Source organism: Calypte anna, chromosome 3, assembly GCF_003957555.1.
Source record: "Calypte anna isolate BGI_N300 chromosome 3, bCalAnn1_v1.p, whole genome shotgun sequence".
In the NCBI taxonomy this organism is placed as follows: domain Eukaryota; kingdom Metazoa; phylum Chordata; class Aves; order Apodiformes; family Trochilidae; genus Calypte; species Calypte anna.
The window spans coordinates 99,806,360-99,828,803 of record NC_044246.1 but is presented as its reverse complement, the minus strand read 5'-3'; the positions used below and the strand labels follow the sequence as shown (position 1 = coordinate 99,828,803).

At 38.5% G+C, this 22,444-nt stretch overlaps 1 protein-coding gene across 1 annotated transcript in view; it reads right to left on the bottom strand.

Moving 5' to 3' along the window:
* Positions 1-22,444, bottom strand: part of ASAP2 (ArfGAP with SH3 domain, ankyrin repeat and PH domain 2) — an 85,764-nt gene that overhangs the window by 44,166 nt on the left and 19,154 nt on the right. Inside the window, exons 2-5 of the mRNA XM_030447807.1 lie at positions 19,071-19,143; positions 15,460-15,605; positions 6,875-6,949; positions 5,160-5,209 (exon numbers count right to left, since the gene is read on the bottom strand). Coding sequence (XP_030303667.1) covers positions 5,160-5,209; positions 6,875-6,949; positions 15,460-15,605; positions 19,071-19,143 — 344 coding nt within the window. The remainder of the gene's footprint in view (positions 1-5,159; positions 5,210-6,874; positions 6,950-15,459; positions 15,606-19,070; positions 19,144-22,444) is intronic.

Below are 22,444 nucleotides of genomic sequence, written 5' to 3'. Positions count from 1 at the left end.
GCTTACTAACTATCTGACTGACATTATAGGACACTTTGTTTCTAGGGAAACAAAAAATCCCACGTACAGCAGTCTTGCACACAAATCTTCGGAGTGCTAAAGGTTAGCTGTGTTTCCAAAAACGAAAGAGTGAACTAAGCTTCAAGTGTCACTCTACGGTATCATTAACCAAATCCTTCTGGCAAATACAGCTCTAGAATGTACCACTGGGGAATTTACAAATATTTCAGGGTATTCAGGTTTTCCAGGCAGACCAATTAGGTAAAATTAACATGATAATCACGAAAAAATAAAGCACTAAGAAGCAAGCAAATGTTTTGTAAAGCTGTTGTTCTTGAAGCTCATGCAGCATATATCACAGACAGACTTTGCTAAGAATAAAATCTGATGACGCTATTACTTAGTGAGCTCAGATTGTGTAGCAGACAAATAAAACTGAAAAACAGGTTGAAAAATCACAAGAGAAGTCAATCAGATACAGAGTAAACAGTCTTGCCCACCCATTTTCCCCTATGCAACTATTTTTACAGCTCTAATTTGAAATAACTTTTTCAGTATAAATTTTTATTTCAAAGAAAAATATTTTCTCATACAGGTCATGGTATAAATAAGCATGCTCAGCATTTTTGTTTTTTAATACTTTTTAAAGGGCAGAACCTATTCTACTGTTGAACATGCTGAAAAGCAGCATTCATTTTCAGCCAGTGAGCAAGATGAAACACCTAGAATGCCCTGTGTGCATGCAGCTGAACTGGCTGGCTGGGCAGCAACTTCATCTTTGTTCCCCTCCTTCTCCAAATAGCTGTAAGACAGGCTGAGTCTGGGTTAGTATAGGAGAAGGTGCAGAGACTAGGAATAGCACCTGGAAGGCAGAGAGTTGAACAGGGAGCACTCTTGAGTGCTTCCAAGGGCTATGTTTTTTGACAAAATAATATTACACATTTTAATTTCAAATATCCTTTCTTTATCTAGTCTTCCTTTTCAGCCTGACTCTCCCAACTTCACCCCTGGCATCCTACACCTTTCAGAGAGAGAGACTCCTCCTTGTTTTATCCTACTGTCTGTCAAGGCTGACAGTAAAGCATGACTCCCTCTCATAATCCGTCCTGAATGAGGAAGTAATCTTTTTCTTTTCCCTTTGGAAATGCTGGGAAGATTTTCCACTGCACTTATCCTGCACTGGAGGATGTGGAAGGAGTGTGCGTAATGAGCAACATGGCAGTTCCAAAGAGTTGCAGTGAATGGAGTTAAACCCAGCTGGTAGCTGGCCACAAGTGGTGTCCCCCAGTGCTCAGTGCTGGGTCCAGTTCTCTTTAATATCTTTATTATGCTGCCCAGGCAAGTGGTGGAGTCACCATCCCTGGAGGCATTGAAAGGAACTCCATGACTTTTGTAGATGTGGTACTTAGGAACATGTTTTAGTTTTGGACTTGGTAGTGTTAGGTTAAGGGTTGGAATTGATAACCTTAAAGGTCCTTTACAACCTAAATGATTCTATGATTCTATTCTATGATTCTTTATTAAAGCTACCTTGTTTAGCACTTTCATTCTATGCCACTATTTTCAAGATGTGACCCCCATTTTGTCATATGAGCATGCTTTAAAAAGAAATGTTGCAGAAATTTCTATGAATATCAATGATCTACTGAGTCAAGTAATAGCTTTGAAGAAGTAATTTGAGAAAAGCTTGCAGAATTTTCAGACAACTCTTTTAGATACAGTTTAAAATATGAGTTTATCAAGCTGGAAACCTCATCACATAATCAAAAAGCTATGCAGACATCTTTACAGAAGACTGTTGAATTTGTTCAGTCTTCCATTTGAATTCAAATTATTTAGAAACAAATCATTAATGACAGTGTTATATCTAGGTATGAGTGCTTGTGTTCCTGTACCTCAGCTTACTGCCTTCATTTTATTACCCCATAAGCACATTCTAACAACTTGTCCTCTTCACTCAATTGTGCATAACAGACCTCATGGTAGGCTTTTAAAAGGAGAATGGCAAAGGAGAAGAGGAAGCCAGCCTTACCAGGAAAAGCCTGTTAGTTTTCATTAAGCATTTATGTGTTAGAGCATTAGCACAGCACTTACTAGCAGAGGAATTCTGAAGATAATACATATTTACAGGCCTAAAAATAAGACACCTCTATTAAAAAAATTAACAATTCTTACTTTTCAGGAAAGACAGGTTTATGTCTGGGCTACAGACACCACTATTCAGCTAAAAAAGGAGTAAATGACACGCATCAGTACATTTATGTTTTTGTTTCCTGTGAAAAATTGATACAACATCTTTACCTCAAAATCTACCACAACATGACTGATTAAACTGAAGAATGTGGGTGAGATCTGGCTCACTGCCTTATTGAATACAGTCAGCCTGCTGGGAGAATGAGCAGTTTATGACATGTGTACTCCTTCTCCATATGCTTCCCCGGTGGGTCTGCCATTAGTGTTTAAGTACATGGGGGAAAGCAACTGCTTTGTAACAAAAAGAGCCCAATCTGCACCAATTCAACCCAAAGGATGCAGACAGACTGATCCCTCTGCAGTGCTGTAGTGGCAGGCAGCATTGCCCATCTCTTACATGGAAAACAAAGACTGTAACTGAGGTCCTAAGAGACATGCACTGCTTTTAACTACTTTAAAAACATTTTTAAATCTTTATGGCTTCAACTGAAGCATATTAATAACTGACAGTGAGAAAAAATGTATTATTCATTAATGTCACTTCAGGATGTTCTAAATCTTTGGTTGAGGTAGGCTGGCATAAAGCATCAGCCTCTTACTCCTTTACTTGAGAACAGTCCAAAGGTATAAAGAAAAATGGATCCAGATTCCTCAAATACTTAAGCTAAGGTGATCTTCAGGAAAATCCTTCAACAAGTTAGGTAACTACAGAGCAAAGAAGCTGCACAATAATCTACATTGATGGATGGTGATCCAAGACCACAAGAATGGATGTTAAACACTCTCTCAAAACAGCCTTGGCTTGTGAACCCAGAGGAAGAAGACAAAGAAAGGAAGCCAAAACAAACAAAAGATATATTCACATATTTGAAGAAGTATCACTGGAAAAGATAACTAATTAATCATAAATGTAGGACAGGTCTTAGCCACAGTCCAAACAAGGAGTCCTCTAAGGTAACAGACTGAAGAAGACGGAGCAGTTCTCTGGCTGCTAACACCTACATCCACCATCCCACTACTGGGATAAGTTGTAGGTGAGACTGTGTTTAGCTCTCCCAGACCTTTTGCCCTTTTTGTTATGGCAGAAACTGTACAAATTTTTGAGATGACTGCATCCACTCTCTGTTACAGATGACCAAATGCACCGCAATAAGGAAGTTCATATCCACGTGAAACAGCCACAGAACACAAACAGTTATCATCTCAGGAAACCTCAGTGGCATGTATGAAAGCAGCCCAGGAAAACCTCACTGTTTTCCTGCTTCCAAAATTTTGATTATAAACCTGACCTGAACACATTCAGTCTCAGAATTGTCTCCTTAGCTTCAAAATCACATCATTAAACTTTGTGTCTCTGATTTGTAAAGACCAATGATCAATGATGACAACTGGCAACATCTCAACTTACCTGGGAACTGATCTTACATGCAAGAGCCTGACAAATCTGCAGTGGCTGCAGCCTCAGGGAAGTGCCACTCTGAATTGAACTCAACAGAACTATGGAAAATTGGTCTGCTCCTTGGTAGAAGCGAGACAGCTTCCACTGAAAAAAAACACTATTCCCTGACTGCCAACCTTAAACCACAACAAGTCATTTATTAACTACCAAAACAAACAAATAAAAAAAACCTTGTTATAAAAGAATTTTTTTGTACATAGAATTCTCAGACTCCCTATCCCAAGCCTAAAGATGATGGTTTGGTCTTGATCAAAGTGAAGGATTCCAACAGGCTAGACTAAGAGCTTTAAACTCAGGAACATTAATGCCAGGCTTTCATCTAACCACTTAAAATAACCAGAGCACACAGCAACTGTACCAGCCCACCACCTGGAAATATCACAGAAAAATGGCAGTGGATCTAAAAGAATTTCTTAATGAACATGTGCTACCTTCAGTTTTTGCATTTTTAATAATATGACACATAAATTCATCTGTTAAAAAAATTCCTGCAGACACTACAAAGGTAACTTGGGAAGAGGTATCTCCCTACCTGAAAAAGGGACCTGTTTTGGATCAAATACCTGGTGTACTATTTGAAAGCAAAGTCATCAAACAGGCTTTCTAAAGGATTATTGGTCAAAAGAAAAAAAAAAAGTCCAAATATAAAAATATATTTCCATGGGCATTTTTGCATTTCAAGTCCTTAACAAAGTTAAAAAACAAGTTAAAATATTTCTGTAACAGACTGTCTGCTCTAAACTGTGGATTAAAAGTACAGATTTTTACACCACTGCAACATAACTCACCCTGGTGAATACTCCACCAGAAATCCTAAAAGCATCAGAGATCAGTAGTGTTCCTGGTACATGTCCCAGCACTGTGCAACTATATTTTAAATTCTGCACATAAAATTTGTGGGATTTCACTATTAGTAAGTTATACTTAAGTAAACAAGCTTCCAGATTCTGCAACTAAGCACTGGTAGACAAAAGCAGACTAAATTTGTATAGGACTGTTCTTTATAGCTGATCCTCAGAGATCAACTACTGCCATGGGCAATGATAAGAAATCTCAAGTACTTCAACAGCTGAGAAATGGCATGGCACGAAATGAGGTTGTTCACTGGTATTAAAAACAGGAAACACTGGAGCTTCAATCTTCCAGAGATTCAGACTCTCCAACTAGAGGTTTATCTCAATATTTCAGAATGTCTCGTTACAAAAATCCAGTTTCAAAAAACAAAAGCCACTCAGGTCCTTACCAAACGAAGCCTAGAAAGAAGTAAAATTAGACCATTCTAATTGTTTTTCACAAACAGAATGTTGAAATTTAGCTAACTTGCTAAACTTGTTGCTTTTGTAAGTAAACCACCTACAGGAATAACTGCTGAAGACTGTTAGTACACAGCTTCAGATGCACCAACTCAGTGGCTCACCAGAGAATTGTTATAATTTTATGAGATGAAAAAAGAATCTTAAAATTGTGCTAGATTTCCCTTTTACTTAAAAGTTTAAAAGATACATACACTTTTGTTTCATAGTCTTTCCAAGCTTTATCAAAGGGTTTTTTCAAGTCCTGTCAAGAAAAAACAAACAAACAAACCAGTTGGTTACTTACATGAAAAATACTGTGGATCAGTCTAAAAATGGAGACACACCTTGGCCATTTGCAGCACCTACTAAAATAACAGACTCCACACTTCCTTGAGTAGCTAACCTAAGGCTTGTGTATAAGCAGTCTTGCACAGAGGAAAAAAGATCTTGTACACAGAATTAATGTGCTCATGTTTTTAGAAGCATCCCTAAGATGCTTTTCACAGCTCCATTTTACTCCTTAAAAGGTATTACCTTTATTATTCCAAGAGCACACTATGCAATTAATCAAATCAGCTATTGTCTCATTCCATCTGACTACACTGCAAAAAAAGGGCCTGTCCTGAGGCTGTGGCATAACCTTAGCTATGCACTTGATTCATCACATTAAAGCTTAAGAAATCAATTTCCCACTGACTTAACAGCAACAGTACAGGCTATACATAACTAATTCTGTGAGAATGTTGAATTACTTGTGTTCCATATTCCTTGTTTTTTTCTTTTTGAGAAGTCAATTTAGATAAAACAAAATTAACAAGTTGTAAAATTATTTCAGTACTGTCTAAAAATGCCTCAGTTGAAATTCTGCCTAAAGTTCAAGAGATCAGCCAACTGCAAAAAATACTGTTAACTGTCAGACACCGGTAAAGCTTTGCAACTACAGATTAGGAACTAATTCTTACATGTCAGGCAGTTATTTTGACAATTATGAAATTAACTACAGCAACACAATTATTTTCTCAAGTCAGGAAGATGGGGCAACATTGTATTGTAATAATTGTATTCTGGCACAGAAAAAGAGAACAAGAGCAGTGAAATGTGGTAAGCAAGTAATACAAAGATAGTAAGCCTATCTTACTAAATAATCTCTTTACTCTACAAAGACATATTTACAAAGACCATTTTTAGTCTCTGTACATTATTATTCTTCCTTCAGTGTCCGAGAACAATAGCTGCCAGTTGCTTCCTGTTTGCTCAGTAGTAAATGAAGCATAAGCCAAATGAGTTGGCTATAGGCTTTGAAATGTACTATAAACATATCATCATTTGAATCCTAGACTGCTATTCTTTCAAATAGGAAATATCCTAGGGTGAAAAACAATTTTCAGCTTTGCTAAGAAAAATCCTATGCTCATTCAGTCTACTATGTCTTTCTTAATAATCCATATAGTTTTAGGAAAGTTTAGCATGCTAAATAAATAGCAATCCTTTTAAATAAAGTACTACCCTGCTCTTCAACTTAATAAATCTCTTAAATCTTACACCTCCTTCTCTGCTTCTATGTATCAGGGCTGCTTTTAAAGCTTCTTATACGTTGCTTATATATATAGTGAAGAGCATGCTGTGCATAAAACCACAAACAGAAGGGATGACTCAATGCACCAGAAAAAACCTCAGCCTCCCAAGCCCCCTTGCTTATTGAGATAATATATTACATTAGTATCCCATGCCTTTTATCAAAAATGATTAATACACTAGCTAAAAATGCAGCAGTTGAAATTCTGCTGAAGTTCAAGAGATCAGCCAACTACAAAAAATACTGTTAACTGTCAGACACTGGTAAAACTTTGCCTGTCAGACACTGGTATAACAATATGGTATTTATTGTACCAACAATAATTTTATATATATATAAAGATAAACATACCCCTTTTACTCCTTTCAGATCTCCCTTCAGCAAACTGTCCAATGGAAAAGTGATTATATTGTTCATGTTCTGAATCTGTAACAAGAAAATTACATCAAAACATTATATATATTTTAACACAGAATATACACTCTCACAATTCACGCATTTCAGAAAGTTTCACAAGGAAATCTTACATATTATTTTCCTAACTGTGCTTTATGAAGATGTTTATCAGTCCACCCAGTAATCAAAGAGCACAGTAATCAACCACAGCCCTTTAAAATCAACAAGATAAATTTCAACTCTTCAGTTTTTTAAAAAACAGTTCCTATAAAAATTGAAGGAGCAGCATCTACACATGCTTAGCTGGCAGTGCTGGAAACCATTCACCTTGTAAGTTCTCAGCAGCACTACAACATCTGCTTATCAATATAATCATACTCTAAACATTAAAAAATTAAATACAGGAGATAAGTGAAAAGCTTTAAATCACAGAAAACTCTGGTGAAAAAAAAACCAACCAAAAAACAAAAAACTTCTAGAAGGTGACAGGTGGAACATTCACCTATGGGTATGTGCATCCAGAATTACTGTCCAGGTGGAGAAGCTGAAGAGGTCTCATATTATCCCATGCAAAGGTTTCTGCTTTGTTATTCTATTTTATCAGTATGATGCAGCCAAATATCTAACCTAAAGATCAATACTTCCCCTACGCTCCTATTTTATTTGCATCAAGTGTAAACATACATAATGCATGAACTTGTCATTATTAACCTTGGCAGATGAATCATACGAGCTCATATTTATAAATCAGCAAGCAATATAAAGAAGAAAGATCTTACATGTTTTTCTCCTCTTTCTTGAGAAGCATAAGCTGAAGTATCTAAAAATATAGACCCATTTCTATTAATATGCTGCAGGTCCTACTCTGTGTGTATACAGGGAGCTAAAATGTATATAGCTGCCTCTAAAATTTGGCTGTTTCATGTTTTAAAATATTCTTTAAATTAAGCATGCACAAAGGTACAGGAAAGTATCCTCATACTCATACAGGAGCATGAGGAGAATGGGAGATAGACAGCTGGAACGAGACCCTGCCCTTCCTGAATCAGAAATGGGGCATCCATCTGATAGTACTCAAGACCAGAGGACCCCTGCCTCCTGCCCCTGTCACACCAAAGGCAGTAACACTGATGAGGGGAAGGAATGGAGGACAGCTCATGGTCGAGGCAGCAGATAACCTCATTCCTTTCCCACCTCACCCCTGCCAGGTGCCACTGAATAATAGGTATGAGACTGGCTGGGAAAGACCAGCCAAATGCAGATATGGATGATGGGCAACCTACACCAGAGGCATGTTCAAAATCAAGAAAGACTATCACTATCCTATCACTCCTATCACAACTTCATTTACAAGTAGGGTTATAGTCACAGGTGACTCCCTTCTGAGAGGAAGAGATGGGCCAGTATGTTGGGCAGACCCCTCTTACAGGGAGGTATGCTACCTACCTGGAGCCCAGGTTAGAGACATCACTAGGAAACTTTCTGGCCTGATGAGGTCCTCAGGCTACTATCCCTTACAGGTCATCTTTTATTCTGTTTTTCCAGTCACAGGCAGTGATATTGGAATGAATAACTGTATCCAGACCAGATACATGGCTCTGTGGCTGGTGCCACCACCAAATTTGGGTTCTTTGACAATGGTAGGACCATTGGCAGGGTTGTGGACACCTAAGAGGAGACACCTTTCTCCAAGGGGTAAGAGACTCTTTGCTTAGGAGACTGTAGGGGTAATCAACAGGGCTTTAAATTAAATGGGAAGGGGGATAACATAATCAGGCTTTCATACAGCAAACTGAGATGACGCAGCAAGGTTGGTGGGATGGGGGGCAAGGAAGGGCTCTCAGCCTGTTGCCCTGGAGCATGCTCGTGATAGAGCAACACAGTCAAAGTCTCACAGAGATAAGCCAGGGGCTCCTGAGATAAGAGCAGTCAACAGGGAAACATCAGGGAAACACCTTAAGGGAATTTAGAAGCATCTCTCTGGAATTGTGACATGGACAACTGCCCAGATGAAGTGCCTTTACACAACCTCATGCAGCATGGGCAACAAACAGTAAGAGTTGGAAGCTACTAAGCTGCTGGAAGGCTACAACATAGTGACTATTACTAAAACATGGTGAGATGAATCCTACAATTGAAGTGTTGCTGTTGATGGATATAAGCTGTTCAGCAGGGACAGGAAGGGAAGGAGGGGCAGAGGTGTTGCCCTCTATGTTAAGAAATTGATTGAATGCAAGGAGATGTCCCTAAAGAATAGCCATGAGAAAGTTAAAAGCTTATGGGTAGGAATTAGAGATCAAGGCAACAAGGGGAACCTTGTGGTCGGAGTCTAGTATGGGCCTCCTGGTCAAAAGGAACCTATTGATGAAGTATTCCTACTCCAGCTATGGGAGGCACCATGCTCACAGGCCCTTGTCCAGCTGGAGGACTTCAACCACACTGGCATTTGCTGGAAAAGTAACACAGCAAGCTGCAGGCAATCCAGGAGTTTCCTGGAGTACCTTGATGATAATTTTCTCAGACAAGAAATGGACACCCCTACCCAAAGGGAGGCAGTACTGGACCTGCTGGTCACCAATGCAGGGAAGCTAATTAGGGATCTCTAGACTGGAGGCAGCCTGGGCTGCAGTGACCATACACTGGTGGCATGTACAGTGCTAAGGGTCATGAGTCATGACCCTGAATTTCAGAAAAGCCAACTTCCAGCTCTTCAAGAGTTACTCAACAGGACACCCTGGGAAACAGTCCTCAGGGACAATGGAGCAGGACAGAGCTGGCAAATCTTCAGGGGCACTGTCCATAGAATGTAAGAGATCTTAATCACCAGGTGCAAGAAATCCAGAAGGAACTGGACAAACTGGGGAGGTGAGCCCAGGTGAACCTCATGAGGCTTAACAAGATCAAGTGCAGGGTCCTGTACCCGAGTCAGAATAGTCCACACTATCAGTACAGGCTGGGGGATGAGGTTTTAGAAAGCAGCCGTGCAGAAAAGGACCTGGGAGTGCTGGTGAATGAGAAGCTGGACATGAAACAACAGTGTGCATTTGTAGCCCAGAAGGCCAATCACATCCTGAGCTGCATCAAAAGAAGTGTGGCCAGCAGATCAAGAGCAGTGATTCTGTCACTTTGTTCTGGTAAGATATCACCTGGAGTACTGCATCCAGCTCTGGATCCCTCAGTACAGGAAAGACATGGACCCAGGTCCAGATGAGGGCCACGAAAATGATCAGGAGGCTGGAATGCCTCTCCTACAAAGACAGCCTGAGGGAGATGGGGTTTTTCACCATGGAGAAAAGAAGGCTCCAGGGAGACCTAATAGTGACCTTCTAGTATCTGAAAGTGGGCTACAGGAAGGCTGCAGATAGACTGCAAGGGCCTGTGGCAACAGTTTTAAATTACAGAAGAGCATATTTAGATTGGATGTTAGGAAAAAGTTCTTTACCATGAGCATAGTGGAAAAACGGAACAGGTTGCCTAGGGAGGTAGTTGAGGCTTCATCCCTGAAGATATTCAAGGTGAGGCTTGACAAGGCTCTGAGCAACCTGATCTAATCGAGGATCTCCCTATTTACTGCAGGGGAGTTGTTCTAGATAATCTTTAGAGGTCCCTTCCAACCCAAATTATTCTGTTCTATGAAAGATTCACAGAAGTTAAAGTCATCCTGTGGCAGAGGAACACTAGTAAGTTTCATGTGTTTTAAAAAGCAGAAGAAAAAAATAGTTGACCTGGTTTCCACTTCCAACAACTGCTGGTTTGGCAGACTCACAGTTTTCCGCTGACAGTTTCCAGCAAGATCAGTTGACACAGACAGGGTAGTAAATTAAAACTTCCTTAGCTGGAGAAGGCTCAGAAGAGAAGAAATGGCAGGAGGGAGAACGTAAAAATAAACAAACATGTAGCAGCCAGAAGTGATGGTAGAGGCAACAGGCAAGTCAACATTTGTGAAGAGGGAAGAATATTTTCGAGTAGTTTAAGAGCCTATGGCTAAACACTGAAGCTTTTCACTTGTTAGCCCTCCTGACTAGTTTAATGACTCTCATCCAGAACAGCTTTGGATACTGGTGTATTCAGTAGGGTTTGTTTTCTAAATCCAAGCCAAAGAAGAAATGAAAAAAAGCCTTTTCACTTCTTCAGAAGTTAAACACTTTCATAAACATGCAGATAAACAGAGTGGACCTTAAAATATGTGCCTATTTCAAACTAAAATTCAGGCAGTCCATGTGTTTGATTTGACTTTTGTTGTCATTACTACATTCCAGATGTAGTCCATGCAACTTTGCTGTGGGCATCTCAACAACCAATGAAATTGGGTGTGCACAAGTGACAGTAGTAGTGTGACAGTGCCTGCTGAAAAGTTGTTGTCAAATTATTTTCTTTTTTTTATGGCAAGTACTATTTGATTTAATACTTTTGATTTAATATTTTCCGAGAGTTTTCTCACTAATGTGACCTTTAGTAGGACAAGGTCTATCAGCACAGCAGGGAGCAAGTTGAAATCAGAACATCTGCTATAGATGAGACTGTTTGTCAGACCTTTGAGCTTTTAGCATCTGACCCCAAGTCTTCAGAAAATCCCATAACATACAGACTTGTAGCACAAACTTTCATCTTTGCACCATGCCTCCCTTTCACACACAGGGATACAACACTGTCTTTTAGCTGCCCTAACCCCTTGGTCCTCCTGCAATGCAGTGTGTCCCATAGCACAAACTGCATCCCACCAAGCCAGTAGCTGAGGTGGAACATCACCCACTGCCCGTGTATGCCATAGGAAAAGTGACTCCAGCAAAGCTGGAGCTGAACACCACCAAGTGCCCACATGTAGATGCTGCTCATCTGCCTAGAATAATGCCTTTCCACTATCTAGCTATCTAGCATTTCTACCATGTAGTATTTGGAAACAGTCCCTGTACCACCACCAATGCACAAACTACAGGCTGGGAACTTCCCTATTAGGCAGTGCATGGCACAGATAACAAGAAACATACTTTTAAAGGTATTCTTAAAAACTTAAAATGAAGAAATTCAAAAGCAAAGGAGGAAAGAGGCTTGATGCTATTCCCATCCATCTTCCTTGAGAGTGGAGAAGAATTCACAATTGCACATTTTCTAACCTATGTTAAAACACCTAAATGGTTCTAAGCTTTCTTCAAAAATCAAACTATTCAAGCCCTTATAATTTGTTTGTTTGTTTGCTTTGTTTTTGTCTTTTGATTTTTTTCCAGTTGGATCAATATCTTTTTGGCAAAGAAATAAAGGTAAGATTCCAAACGGAGCTGAACCCATGCCACTAAGGAGGAATTATTACATCTTAGTTTATATCTTCAAAAGTGTAAATCAAACAGTCCTCTTATTTTTCCTCTCATCATTAAGCCAACTTTTCCTCAAGTGTACCAGTGGAAAAACAGAAACAACAGAACTTAAATGATTAAGCTTCCCATATAATATCCCAACCTCAAATATGTATATCTATAACTTTTTAATGCACTTAACTAAGACCTGAACTTTAATTTGAATAGTTTGCAGTTTAATAATTAGGTTTCAAGAAAAAAAAATCACTTGTTAATGAAATTTTTAAACACTGATGCCTTGATAGGGCCATGAAAGCATCTATGTTGTTTGGGAAACCTTTAAAAATACTAGAGAAAACAATAACTGAACCCCCCTGCTAAATTAGAACAATTTTATAAAGATTTTTCTTTACCTTACTAAATACAAGTTCAAGAAAAATCTTTTTTGCAGAAGCACTTTAGAGCTGCAGCTGTAAATGCCACCCAGGCCAAGAGCTGACAGAACACATCAGCTTCTAGAAACAAAAGCAAAATATATGACAAAGCAAAACTTGACTGTAGCCCTAGAGCTTTGCCAGTGTTAATACCTTTGGCATCTGTTCCAGTCTGAACATGTTCTCTCACCACTTGCACATTCCCAACTCATTTCAGCTAAAATATTCTGTGGAAATTCAGCTCCCTATAAACTCCAGGTATAGGCTTATTTAAAAAAAGTATCTTTTAGAGTGGTTTTTAAAAAGTAGTAGGTTGTATGGCCCTTGATACATTTTTGATGAAATTACTTGCTACAAAAATATGTTGGGTGCTAAAAGGAAGCACCAGAGGAGAAGGATGTTTCCACTGCCAGCATGCTTACAGCATTCAGAGTTGGATACTCCATGGAAGTGCAAGGGGCGTGTTTCACATGTGGGTATGGCTATGATAAAAATCATTGTTTTCATCTACTTTATAGGATACTTTTTTTACACTAGTTAGTACCCTTTTAACCTCTAAAAAACTAGACCTCCCAGCAGCAAACTTATGAACAGATTTGCAAAGCAATGAGTCTCTTCTCCCAAGTAGCTACCAGTAAGACAAGAGGGCATGGACTTAAGCTCAGCCAGGGGAGGTTTAGGTTGGATATTAGGAAGAAATTCTTAGCAGAGAGGGTGATCAGGCATTGGAATGGGCTGCCCAGGGAGGTAATGGATTCTCCATCCCTGGAGGTTTTTAAAAAGAGACTGAATGTGGCACTCAGTGCCATGGTCTGGTAACCACAGTGGTAGTGGATTAAGAGTTGGACTTGATGATCTCAGAGGTCCTTTCCAACCTGGCTGATTCTGTGAGTATCAATAATTCCTAGTGGAAGAAACCATTTTCCTAGAGGAACAACAAATTCAAGCACCATTAGGTTCCTTTGTTACTTCAATCTTCCTTTGCTAGACAGGAGAAAACAAAAAGCTTCAAACCTCAACAAGATGGAGCATATTAGGAAAGAGCAGAACCTAAGAGACCTGTTCTTCACCAGTCAGTATTAAAGAGAGAAAGTGCCTATACTATTGCATTGCTTAAAAATAAAGAAATAAAACAAATTAAAACACATTACATTCACATCCATAAAAATTATTATTCCCTTAAAAAATACAGAAAATCAGAATCCACACATTGAGAAAAATTAAAGTCTTGACTACTACTTCATGACATACCCTCTTATACATACAAACTAAAGCAAAAATACATAGTTGCTCATGAAAAAGAAGCACACAGTGAAGAGGTTTAGAAACATTCCTTGGAGAATTATACAAAATGCTTATCAGTATAATAAAAGGTAATAACAACTTGCATCCTACTTCCAATGGCATTTATTTTGGTTTTATTTTCCTTTCCAGTTGTGAAAGAAAATTTTTATTCTTGTTAGAAACAAAACCAGTAATTACTGGTTTTAAGAGAAAAAATAGCTAAGGTTTTTTGTAAAACAGCATTTTTTAGATTTTAAAAGTCTTTTTGAAATATATTACATTAAAAGGTTTTTCTAGGGAGGGGGCACAGCGTTTAGTAGATTACTTTTTTAAACCACCTAAACATGACATTTCCTAGATCCATTTGCCTAATGAAGTCACCATATTGCAATTAATATATGGGGTGGATTTTAGTCAACAGAAGGTATCAATTAGAAGAACCATTTTATCTCCCCTTCCACATGAGCAGACAACCTCTCTATGGGAGACTCAGGATAGCTGACAGACTCAAGCTCATTAAGAATTCCTCTTCTGACACACAACCTCAGATAATATTTGTACATCCAGAGATATTCAGATCAATATGAAAAACATTTCACTGTTGATAAACACATTTGGGTCTAGATTCTCTCTCATCAATACCTCAGTTGGGTAAAAAGAGAGGATGACACCAGGGAGTGAATGGGACTGCCCTAAATCCCATCAGCTGGAAACATTCCCCAAAGACCTGATTATGGGCAGCTGGCTGCGAGCTACAGACATTTGGTCTAGACTTCACAAAAGCATTTGATGTGTCTACTTCCCATTGTTTTCAGCAGGCACAGACTTTTAAATGCTTGTAGGAATGTGGGACATCTTCCCTTCTTAGCCCATGGTTTAAGCGTTCTGCCATTTCAAGTAAATTTGGGGCTTACTCAGCTAGTAGGATGTCGTCAGAATCTGCTCTTTTTGTGCCTTCTGATAATGTAAAATTGAGGCTGAAAAATCTCCATTCATAATTAAAACTCCTGTTCTTCCACTTGGCTCCATCCCATTTGGCTCACTAGAGTGTGCTTTTAAGCCTTACTGGCTTCAGTTGCAGGATTGGTCCCCAGTGGACACTACTGTCATTATAGCATTATGTTTGGTTTTGTTTTCCTGACTCTCTTCCCTGAGAAGCAAGAGACCCTCTTCCAGGGATGCTAAAATCTCCCCTCATAAATACAAACAGAAAATGCAAAAAAGTAAACGCAGCAGAGTAATGCAGAGTAAACCAGGTTGGGCTTTCCTGGTTTCATATTTTTAAAGCAAATTGATATGTACATTTTATAATACATAACTACTTTTAGATGTCAGAATTGGTTTTTTGGGTGTTTTTAGTTTTGCAAGTGGAAAGGCTGGGGCATGAGACATTTTCCTGAGCCAAGAATTTTTAAGAACAGTGGTTGCTAAAACACAAATTATCTTCAATATGAAGAGCTGTATAATTAAAAAAAAACAGCCTTTGGAACAGCCTTAAAATTTCAACATGTTTTTCTTAAGCAATTCTTACCAAATTTTTGAAGAGTGCAGTTAATTCCTTTGTAAACACAGAAAATTTTAAAAATGCTGTTCCCAAATCTGGGTCATCCCTGCAAACACAGTTGCCTCCGAATTTCTCCAGTGCTTGAGTATACTGTTCTTCATTTTCCACGTGAGCTTCAAAAGAGCAAAACATGAAAATATCATCAGCAGATAAAAGGTTACTGAAATTACAATTGAGGTGTCTTTTCTTAAAAAAAAAAAAAAAAATGAAGACAAACTTCTAACAAATTTCTTGCTAAAAATGTTTACTTGTTACTAAGGTAACAAAGACCAAAGTGGTTCCTTGTATTGAGAAATTCAATCTAAAGAGTAGGTTGAACTTATTATTTATATTCTAATGTTGATTCACCAGAAGAATGATGTATCTCACTAATCCTAGTCTACACGATATACAAAGTACAATGTGTCATTAAGACAAAAAAATCATCTGACAAATACCCATTCTAGAAAGACCCATAATATTTCTGCTTCATACCAGAGAGCACAAAATAATTCCCAACTCCTGTAATGAACTTTTAGAGTCTTTTATTGACACTCAAATTTTAACAGTTTGCTATTATGTTAACTGCTGGACAAAGACAAAGGGAAGATCAAGTGTGTTGGTAGAGTCCTGGATCTTTACAATAGGAGGCAACAGATCAAAGAGAACTCTCAAGTCATCTTAGGAAATGAGAATACAAACCATGTCACAGATGAGGACAAAACCTCTATCTGTGCTTGTACTTCAATGTAGAGCACCAGTGGGAAACTGAAACAAATTCTAGCAGTCTGCATTTACCATAGGCCAGTTCAGCTTTTATGCAGCTTGGTTTAGGGCAACCAGATTCCTTACTGAGACAATGAAACCAGAAGTCTGCCCCTGAAGCAATCCAGGGCATAATGGAACCAGCAGGTTCTGAATCACTGCCTGGCTGTACCAGGACAAGCCATCCAGCACTTGTCTAACATTTCTTCCTTTCAGAAAGTTTTTAGCTGCATGTGCTGGGGGTGTCATTCAGCCCAAGGAATGAGATGAACTCTAGGCCAAAACCAAGGTCCCCTGATTCACATATAAAGGAAATCTGAAAGACTTCAGTCTTAACTACTTTGATCTGCCAATTCACTCCTAAGACATCAGATTACTTGCTTACATAAAAAGGCATTAAAAGTCCCTGCCAATTTGGTCGTGCAATAGAACAAAACATCTTTCTGAACCCAAGCTTAGTGCCACGTGAAGCGAGCACATGGACAAAGCACGCCAAGGGGACACCTGAGAGAGTCAGAGTTGCCTGTTTCTTATTTGAACTGTGCCCAATTCCTAACTTTTAAAAAAACCAAACAAACAAAACGAACAAAACCATGAAATAAACCTAGAAATCAAATTATGCATTAATAATAACAAAGATCCCTTTTTGGTCATTACATGAGATGAGCACAAATCCACAAGATTATTTAGAGCGGATTGATCTGCTCAAACAATCAATGACCCAGTTTCATTTCAAGCCCATTTGGATTCTTGATGCCATGTTGTTTCTCCAGATTTCTATGAATTAGTTCAATACGACCTGTTTAATAAACCTAGCACATTCCAACTGAAAAACAAGCCTCTCTGTTCACTTTCCTATTTGACCATCCATCCAAGAACTTTATTTCTCAAGTTGCTACAAATTTTCTTTAATTTCCAATATATGAATCTAAAACACTGTGGAGTACTGGCATAATATTGTGTAATTGAAGACTGACAATGTACATGCAGAACTGAAGTTACAGAAACAGCATTAATTGGACAAATTTCTACCTTGAGCACTTGAAGTTGCAGCCTATAAAACCTAGATTGCCTGCAGCCATTAAAAAACTCAGTCCTAGCACTGAACTGTATTTATTTTTTCTTAGGATCAACAGCAGAGGCTGAACTCTTATCAAACTTTTTGGTATTTGAACTGAAGGATGAAGTAAGGGTGTCCAACTACTATTGTGTGATGTACCTCAACAATCTTTGAACCAACTGGCACAGACAGAAAAAAAAAAAAAAAAAAAGATGTGGCAGGTGAGAACTCATCTAAGTTGACAGAGCTACCCACTAGGATGAGTTATTTCCATATTGCTTTCTGCTCCACTTCCTGCAGCCAGCTTAGCATATCCGAAGTCAGGTAAGGGTGGAGGTTGGGGCAAAATTCATACAATAAAAAGAGAAAGCTGCCATTGCATGAAAACCAGGTGAAAAGGCTGTTACTATTAATTGCTGTAGTTAAATTTGCCATCAGCAGGTGAACCATGCTAAACCATTCACTTTTTACCTTAGGAAACAAGAACTTTCTATTCCATACAGCATCCCCAAGAGTTTTCTATTCCTCATCATCCTAAGGACCATTCTTCTGGATCTATGTATCAGATTAAACAAAGCCAATAAACCAGCAGCTCAAAAGAAAAAGAAAGCCCAAGGGCTGACAAGTGCCCGGGTTAGTGATATTTCTGCTGCTGGAAGAGAAATGCCTTCAAACCTGAACAAGAGGCTCTTGACAAACTTGTCTTGAGTAGGCAGCATGAATTTAAAAACTAGGCAAGGTACTGGTTTTATACAATAATGGCATTGATTTCCTGCAATTCCCTACCAAGTATGCTGATTATGAAGCATAGTTAAGCACTCAAAACCAAACAGAGAAAAATCAATTAAAAAAAAAAAAAAAAAAAAATCACAGGAGGGTGCCACATAAACATGTAACAGAAGACACAGCTCCAGATTAATCTTAAGTGTGACCCTCCACAATCTCCAAAGATAACCGCCTCATTACATTAGGCAAGAAAGAACTTCCTTTCAATAAGCTGATAAGAATTATACCACAACATCAGTTCTTGTTACAGCCTTATATTAGAACACCAACATACCCAGAAGTTCTCAAATATCAGTGGTTTTCCAAGGCTGTATGGTGTAACTATTTTGCATGTAGTATGTTTTGTTATCTCTAATTGCTATGAACTGCAAAGCAAGAACAAGAGCCAACAGAATGCTGTTTCCTATCCACAAAACCGAATTTGTTATTCACAAAATGCTGCTGATCCACAAACACAAAAGCTTAGCTACTTTTTGAAAGATAAACACACAAAATTCTATGAGGCTGGCACACATAAAAATGCACATGCCAACTGCTCTTTGTATTTTTATGTGTTGTAAGACCAATATCTGACTTTGTGTATCATGACAATAAAAAATTGCAGCTCATCAGCTCTCTCTCATCATGAAGTTCTCTACGTACATTAATGGAAGCAATCAGAAAGAGTGAGGTTTCACAAAGAATTTGAGCCAATGTACCTCCTAGCACTGTCAAGCAGTAATTTCAACCTTCCCATGCCCTTAGCTCTCAATGATACCTAAAAGCCTTACCATTTCATGTGCTTGCTTAATCCCACTTATACAGATTTCAATGCATATGCAGCTTTATATGAGCTAAGAATTTCTTCTAGGCATCTTTTCTCAGAGTTATAGCTCTGTGAAGACTATATATCTATATCGATATATAGCTCTCTCTGATTCAATAAGACAATTGATTATTTACATCACCCACTTTCAATATAAACTACCAGGAATTATGATGTACTTACCCAGACCAGATATATTTATGGCTTTGACAGATTTCTTCATTTTATAGAGAACAGTTCGATCAACATCGAGAGCCTAAAACAAAAGAGGAAAAATTAAATGTGAAATTGTGGATATTTTACTCTGGTAAACCTGTGCCCTGGAAACCTTCTGTAATTATGACACTATTATGTTAGTTAACTTTACTTCTATAATTAAGGAATTACTTGATGATTGCTCACACACCCATCCATATAACTTATTCTGTTCCCTTACCATTAATATACGCCCTCCCTCCCCCCCTTCCCCCTTTTTTTTTTCTGGTGACCAGCATCACATATACCAATACTATCTAAAATGAAACTATTTACACATTTCTTCTTCCTGTGTTAAACTGTTAAAGTGTATAACATTTTCAACCCACTTTATGTTCTGACACTGCAGAAGGAATAAGCAGCATTGCTTCCCAAGGCAGAATATTAAAAATGCAATTTTATTTCAGTTTTCCTGGATAGTTTAGTTAACTGCACTTCCAACCATATGAACTTTCTGACTGCAATGCTGAACAAAATAAACTGTATATCTCTCTAGTATCTTCTGCACGTTTTATCACTAAGCAAAGTTTTCACCAACACAACAATAAAGTTTAAATCCTGTCCAGAATACTCAAGTACTTATAGCCAATTTGTTTCAATATTTTAGTGTCATGGTACTGCTATATCCATTGGAAGTTTTACCTCCAGCATCTTTATGGGCCACATCTGAAACATACTAGGAGAAAAATGCAAAGGTCTTTTCACCTGAAATTCTGAAGTACAGAGGGGAAAAAAACCAAACCAACAAGAAAGTTTGTGAAAGTCACACACGGCTCTCTTCACCCTCTTCATCAATTTGAACTGCATTCACTGTAACAAACCTATATAGAGTGAGATCTCAAATGCTAGATTCATCACCTGTCTGGATGGGACTACACAAAGTAAACTCCCTCATTGTATATTCAGTGACTTCTAAAAATAACCTCAGAAAAGCACCATCCAATCAGCTGACTACAGAGGAATGATAATTTCATCAAAGACTTCATCAAAGGGCAATTACCCTCTCAGAGACAAAGCCAAAAGAATATCTCTAAATACAAGCATTACAAATGAAAGTCCAAAAAAGAAAGTTGATGGCCAGAGACTTAAAAGTCACAGATCCACTTCCCAGCTAAGTCTCAGATTTGTTTGAGCAGTTAATAAATTATTTCAGTTCTGCACCTGAGTTTGGGGAAGTGAAGGAAGAAAAAAAGACAGTACTTCTTAAAAAAAGAGAAGTGTTGGAAAGATAAACACATTGGACAAGTTATGAGCTACTTGCACTACTGTGGTAAGGGATCCAGACAGACCTAGGAACTCATAAAATCTTCCTTCCAGCCCATGGCTCTCTCAAAGAGCACAGACTCTCAGTAAAGCAAATACTTCCAAGCCCTCTTCCTCAACCAAAACAACCATTTCAGTTTTCAACTTCTCTTAGCCAGCTCCTGCTTCCATTAGGATTAGGCAACAGAAGAGCAAACCCATAATGCCCACTATAGCCTGGGTGGAACAGAAAGGATAGCTAATGCCCCTACCACGCCAGTGATAACAATTGAAGCACTGAGCTATTTCAGCCAGCCACATTTCAGCCACATAAAAATTCAAAACCAGGATGACAGGGGAAAAAAACCTCATAGACAGTATTGAGAGCAGCAGAACAAGCAAAACCCAGAAGCCCTGATGTGGTGAAAATGTACAGGACTGCTGGGTCAGGCTGTTTTGAGTCCTCCCTTCTCCCTTTACCTTTTCAGTTGTGGCAGTGCAGTCGCTTTTGGGGATGCATCATAAAGCCCAAGAGACAAGAAATCCCTGCCTACTGTGATGCATAGGCAAAAAAAGACTTATTTTTCAGATGGGACAAGTTTCCAACTCTGGCTATCAGGCAGCCCCTTGATACAACACAAGCCAAGAGAAAAGACAATGGAAATAAAAGGAATGAGCAGGAAGACCAACACAGGCCAGGTGCTCCTGCTGAAGAAACCTCCAGGGTTTCAGATGTTGATCTGAACAAGAATTCAGTAGCTGCATGAATGTGGTGACCACTTTTACTACACTGTTATTTCTATCAGATACTTTTTTTTTTTTAACCCTTAGCATTATATCAGTCTCATCGGATCTTCACATGTTCATTCACCACAAGACAACAGATTTTTTAAGCTCAGTTTGTCTGGAAACTGTTACCATATTTTTCTGGTGATAGCAAACAGTGGGTCTGTAGAATGACACTGAAACATCCAGGGAACCAAAACAACTGAAGCAGGTTAAATACTACCTTGACTAACACTAAGTTAGCTATCTGAGGAACTAGCTCAGCTTTTAAGGTGGATTATCCGTTCCAAAGCCATGGAGAACAGAAATATTATCCCAGTAGCTAAGTATTCTACCTTTGTATAAGGGTAACATGGACTCAACTTGCACTTTCTTCCCTCTCCCAGTAAAAAAAGAAAACAAAAGAAAAAAAACATTAAAAAATGAGGAGCTGAAGCAATTTGTGATATTCAATACTCCATGCAATTCTATTTGCATATGAAACCTAAGAGAATATTGCAATTGGCAAAATTAACAAACTGTCACAAAAACAAACTGCTTCATTCTTCAAAAATATGAGTGTTTTATTGTTCATTCGATTCACTGCTGTGATTAATGAGAATGGGAAAAAATCCAGTGGTGAAGACTGCTGTGTTGTGTGTCCAAGGGAAAATACATATATGAACTGACAGATCAATCTGAATAACCTAAGGAGAATAAAGTGGTTTGGCTTACCAGACAATTGCAGAATCACCACAGGGTGCCAAAGTGACACAGTCATGAAAAAGAAAAACAAAGATACAGGAGATCTGCTTCCACCAGAGACAAGGAAACTAATGAGTAGAAAAAAGAAATAAAAAATGTGTAGGTCCAAAAGTTTGGTCTTGACAGCTGATGTGTCTCTCTGAATGTAACACTGGATTTTTTGATTCTGCTAAACACACACACAAAATGGGAGCCAATGCTGCTTTCATCCACCAGTACGTGAGCTATGGAATGGAATAAAAAGTCTCTTGAACTGCTCTGGTTTTGTAATTAGATTACTGGGAATAAGCTGTAGCTAACTTAAAACTGGCTATCGCAAGCAGATAGCTAGAGGAAACTGGAATGTGCTCACCACACAAACATAAATAAATAAAAAGCAGAAAATGCTTAAATTAATACATTTTTAAATTAAAAAGCATAAAGCTTATGATGAATGGGCTGCCTTCCTCAAACAATCCCTGGCTATCCAAGGTGTTTGGGCTGTTATCTATGTCCTACCTAAATTCCTTTCTGGTAGTAACAAAGAACTG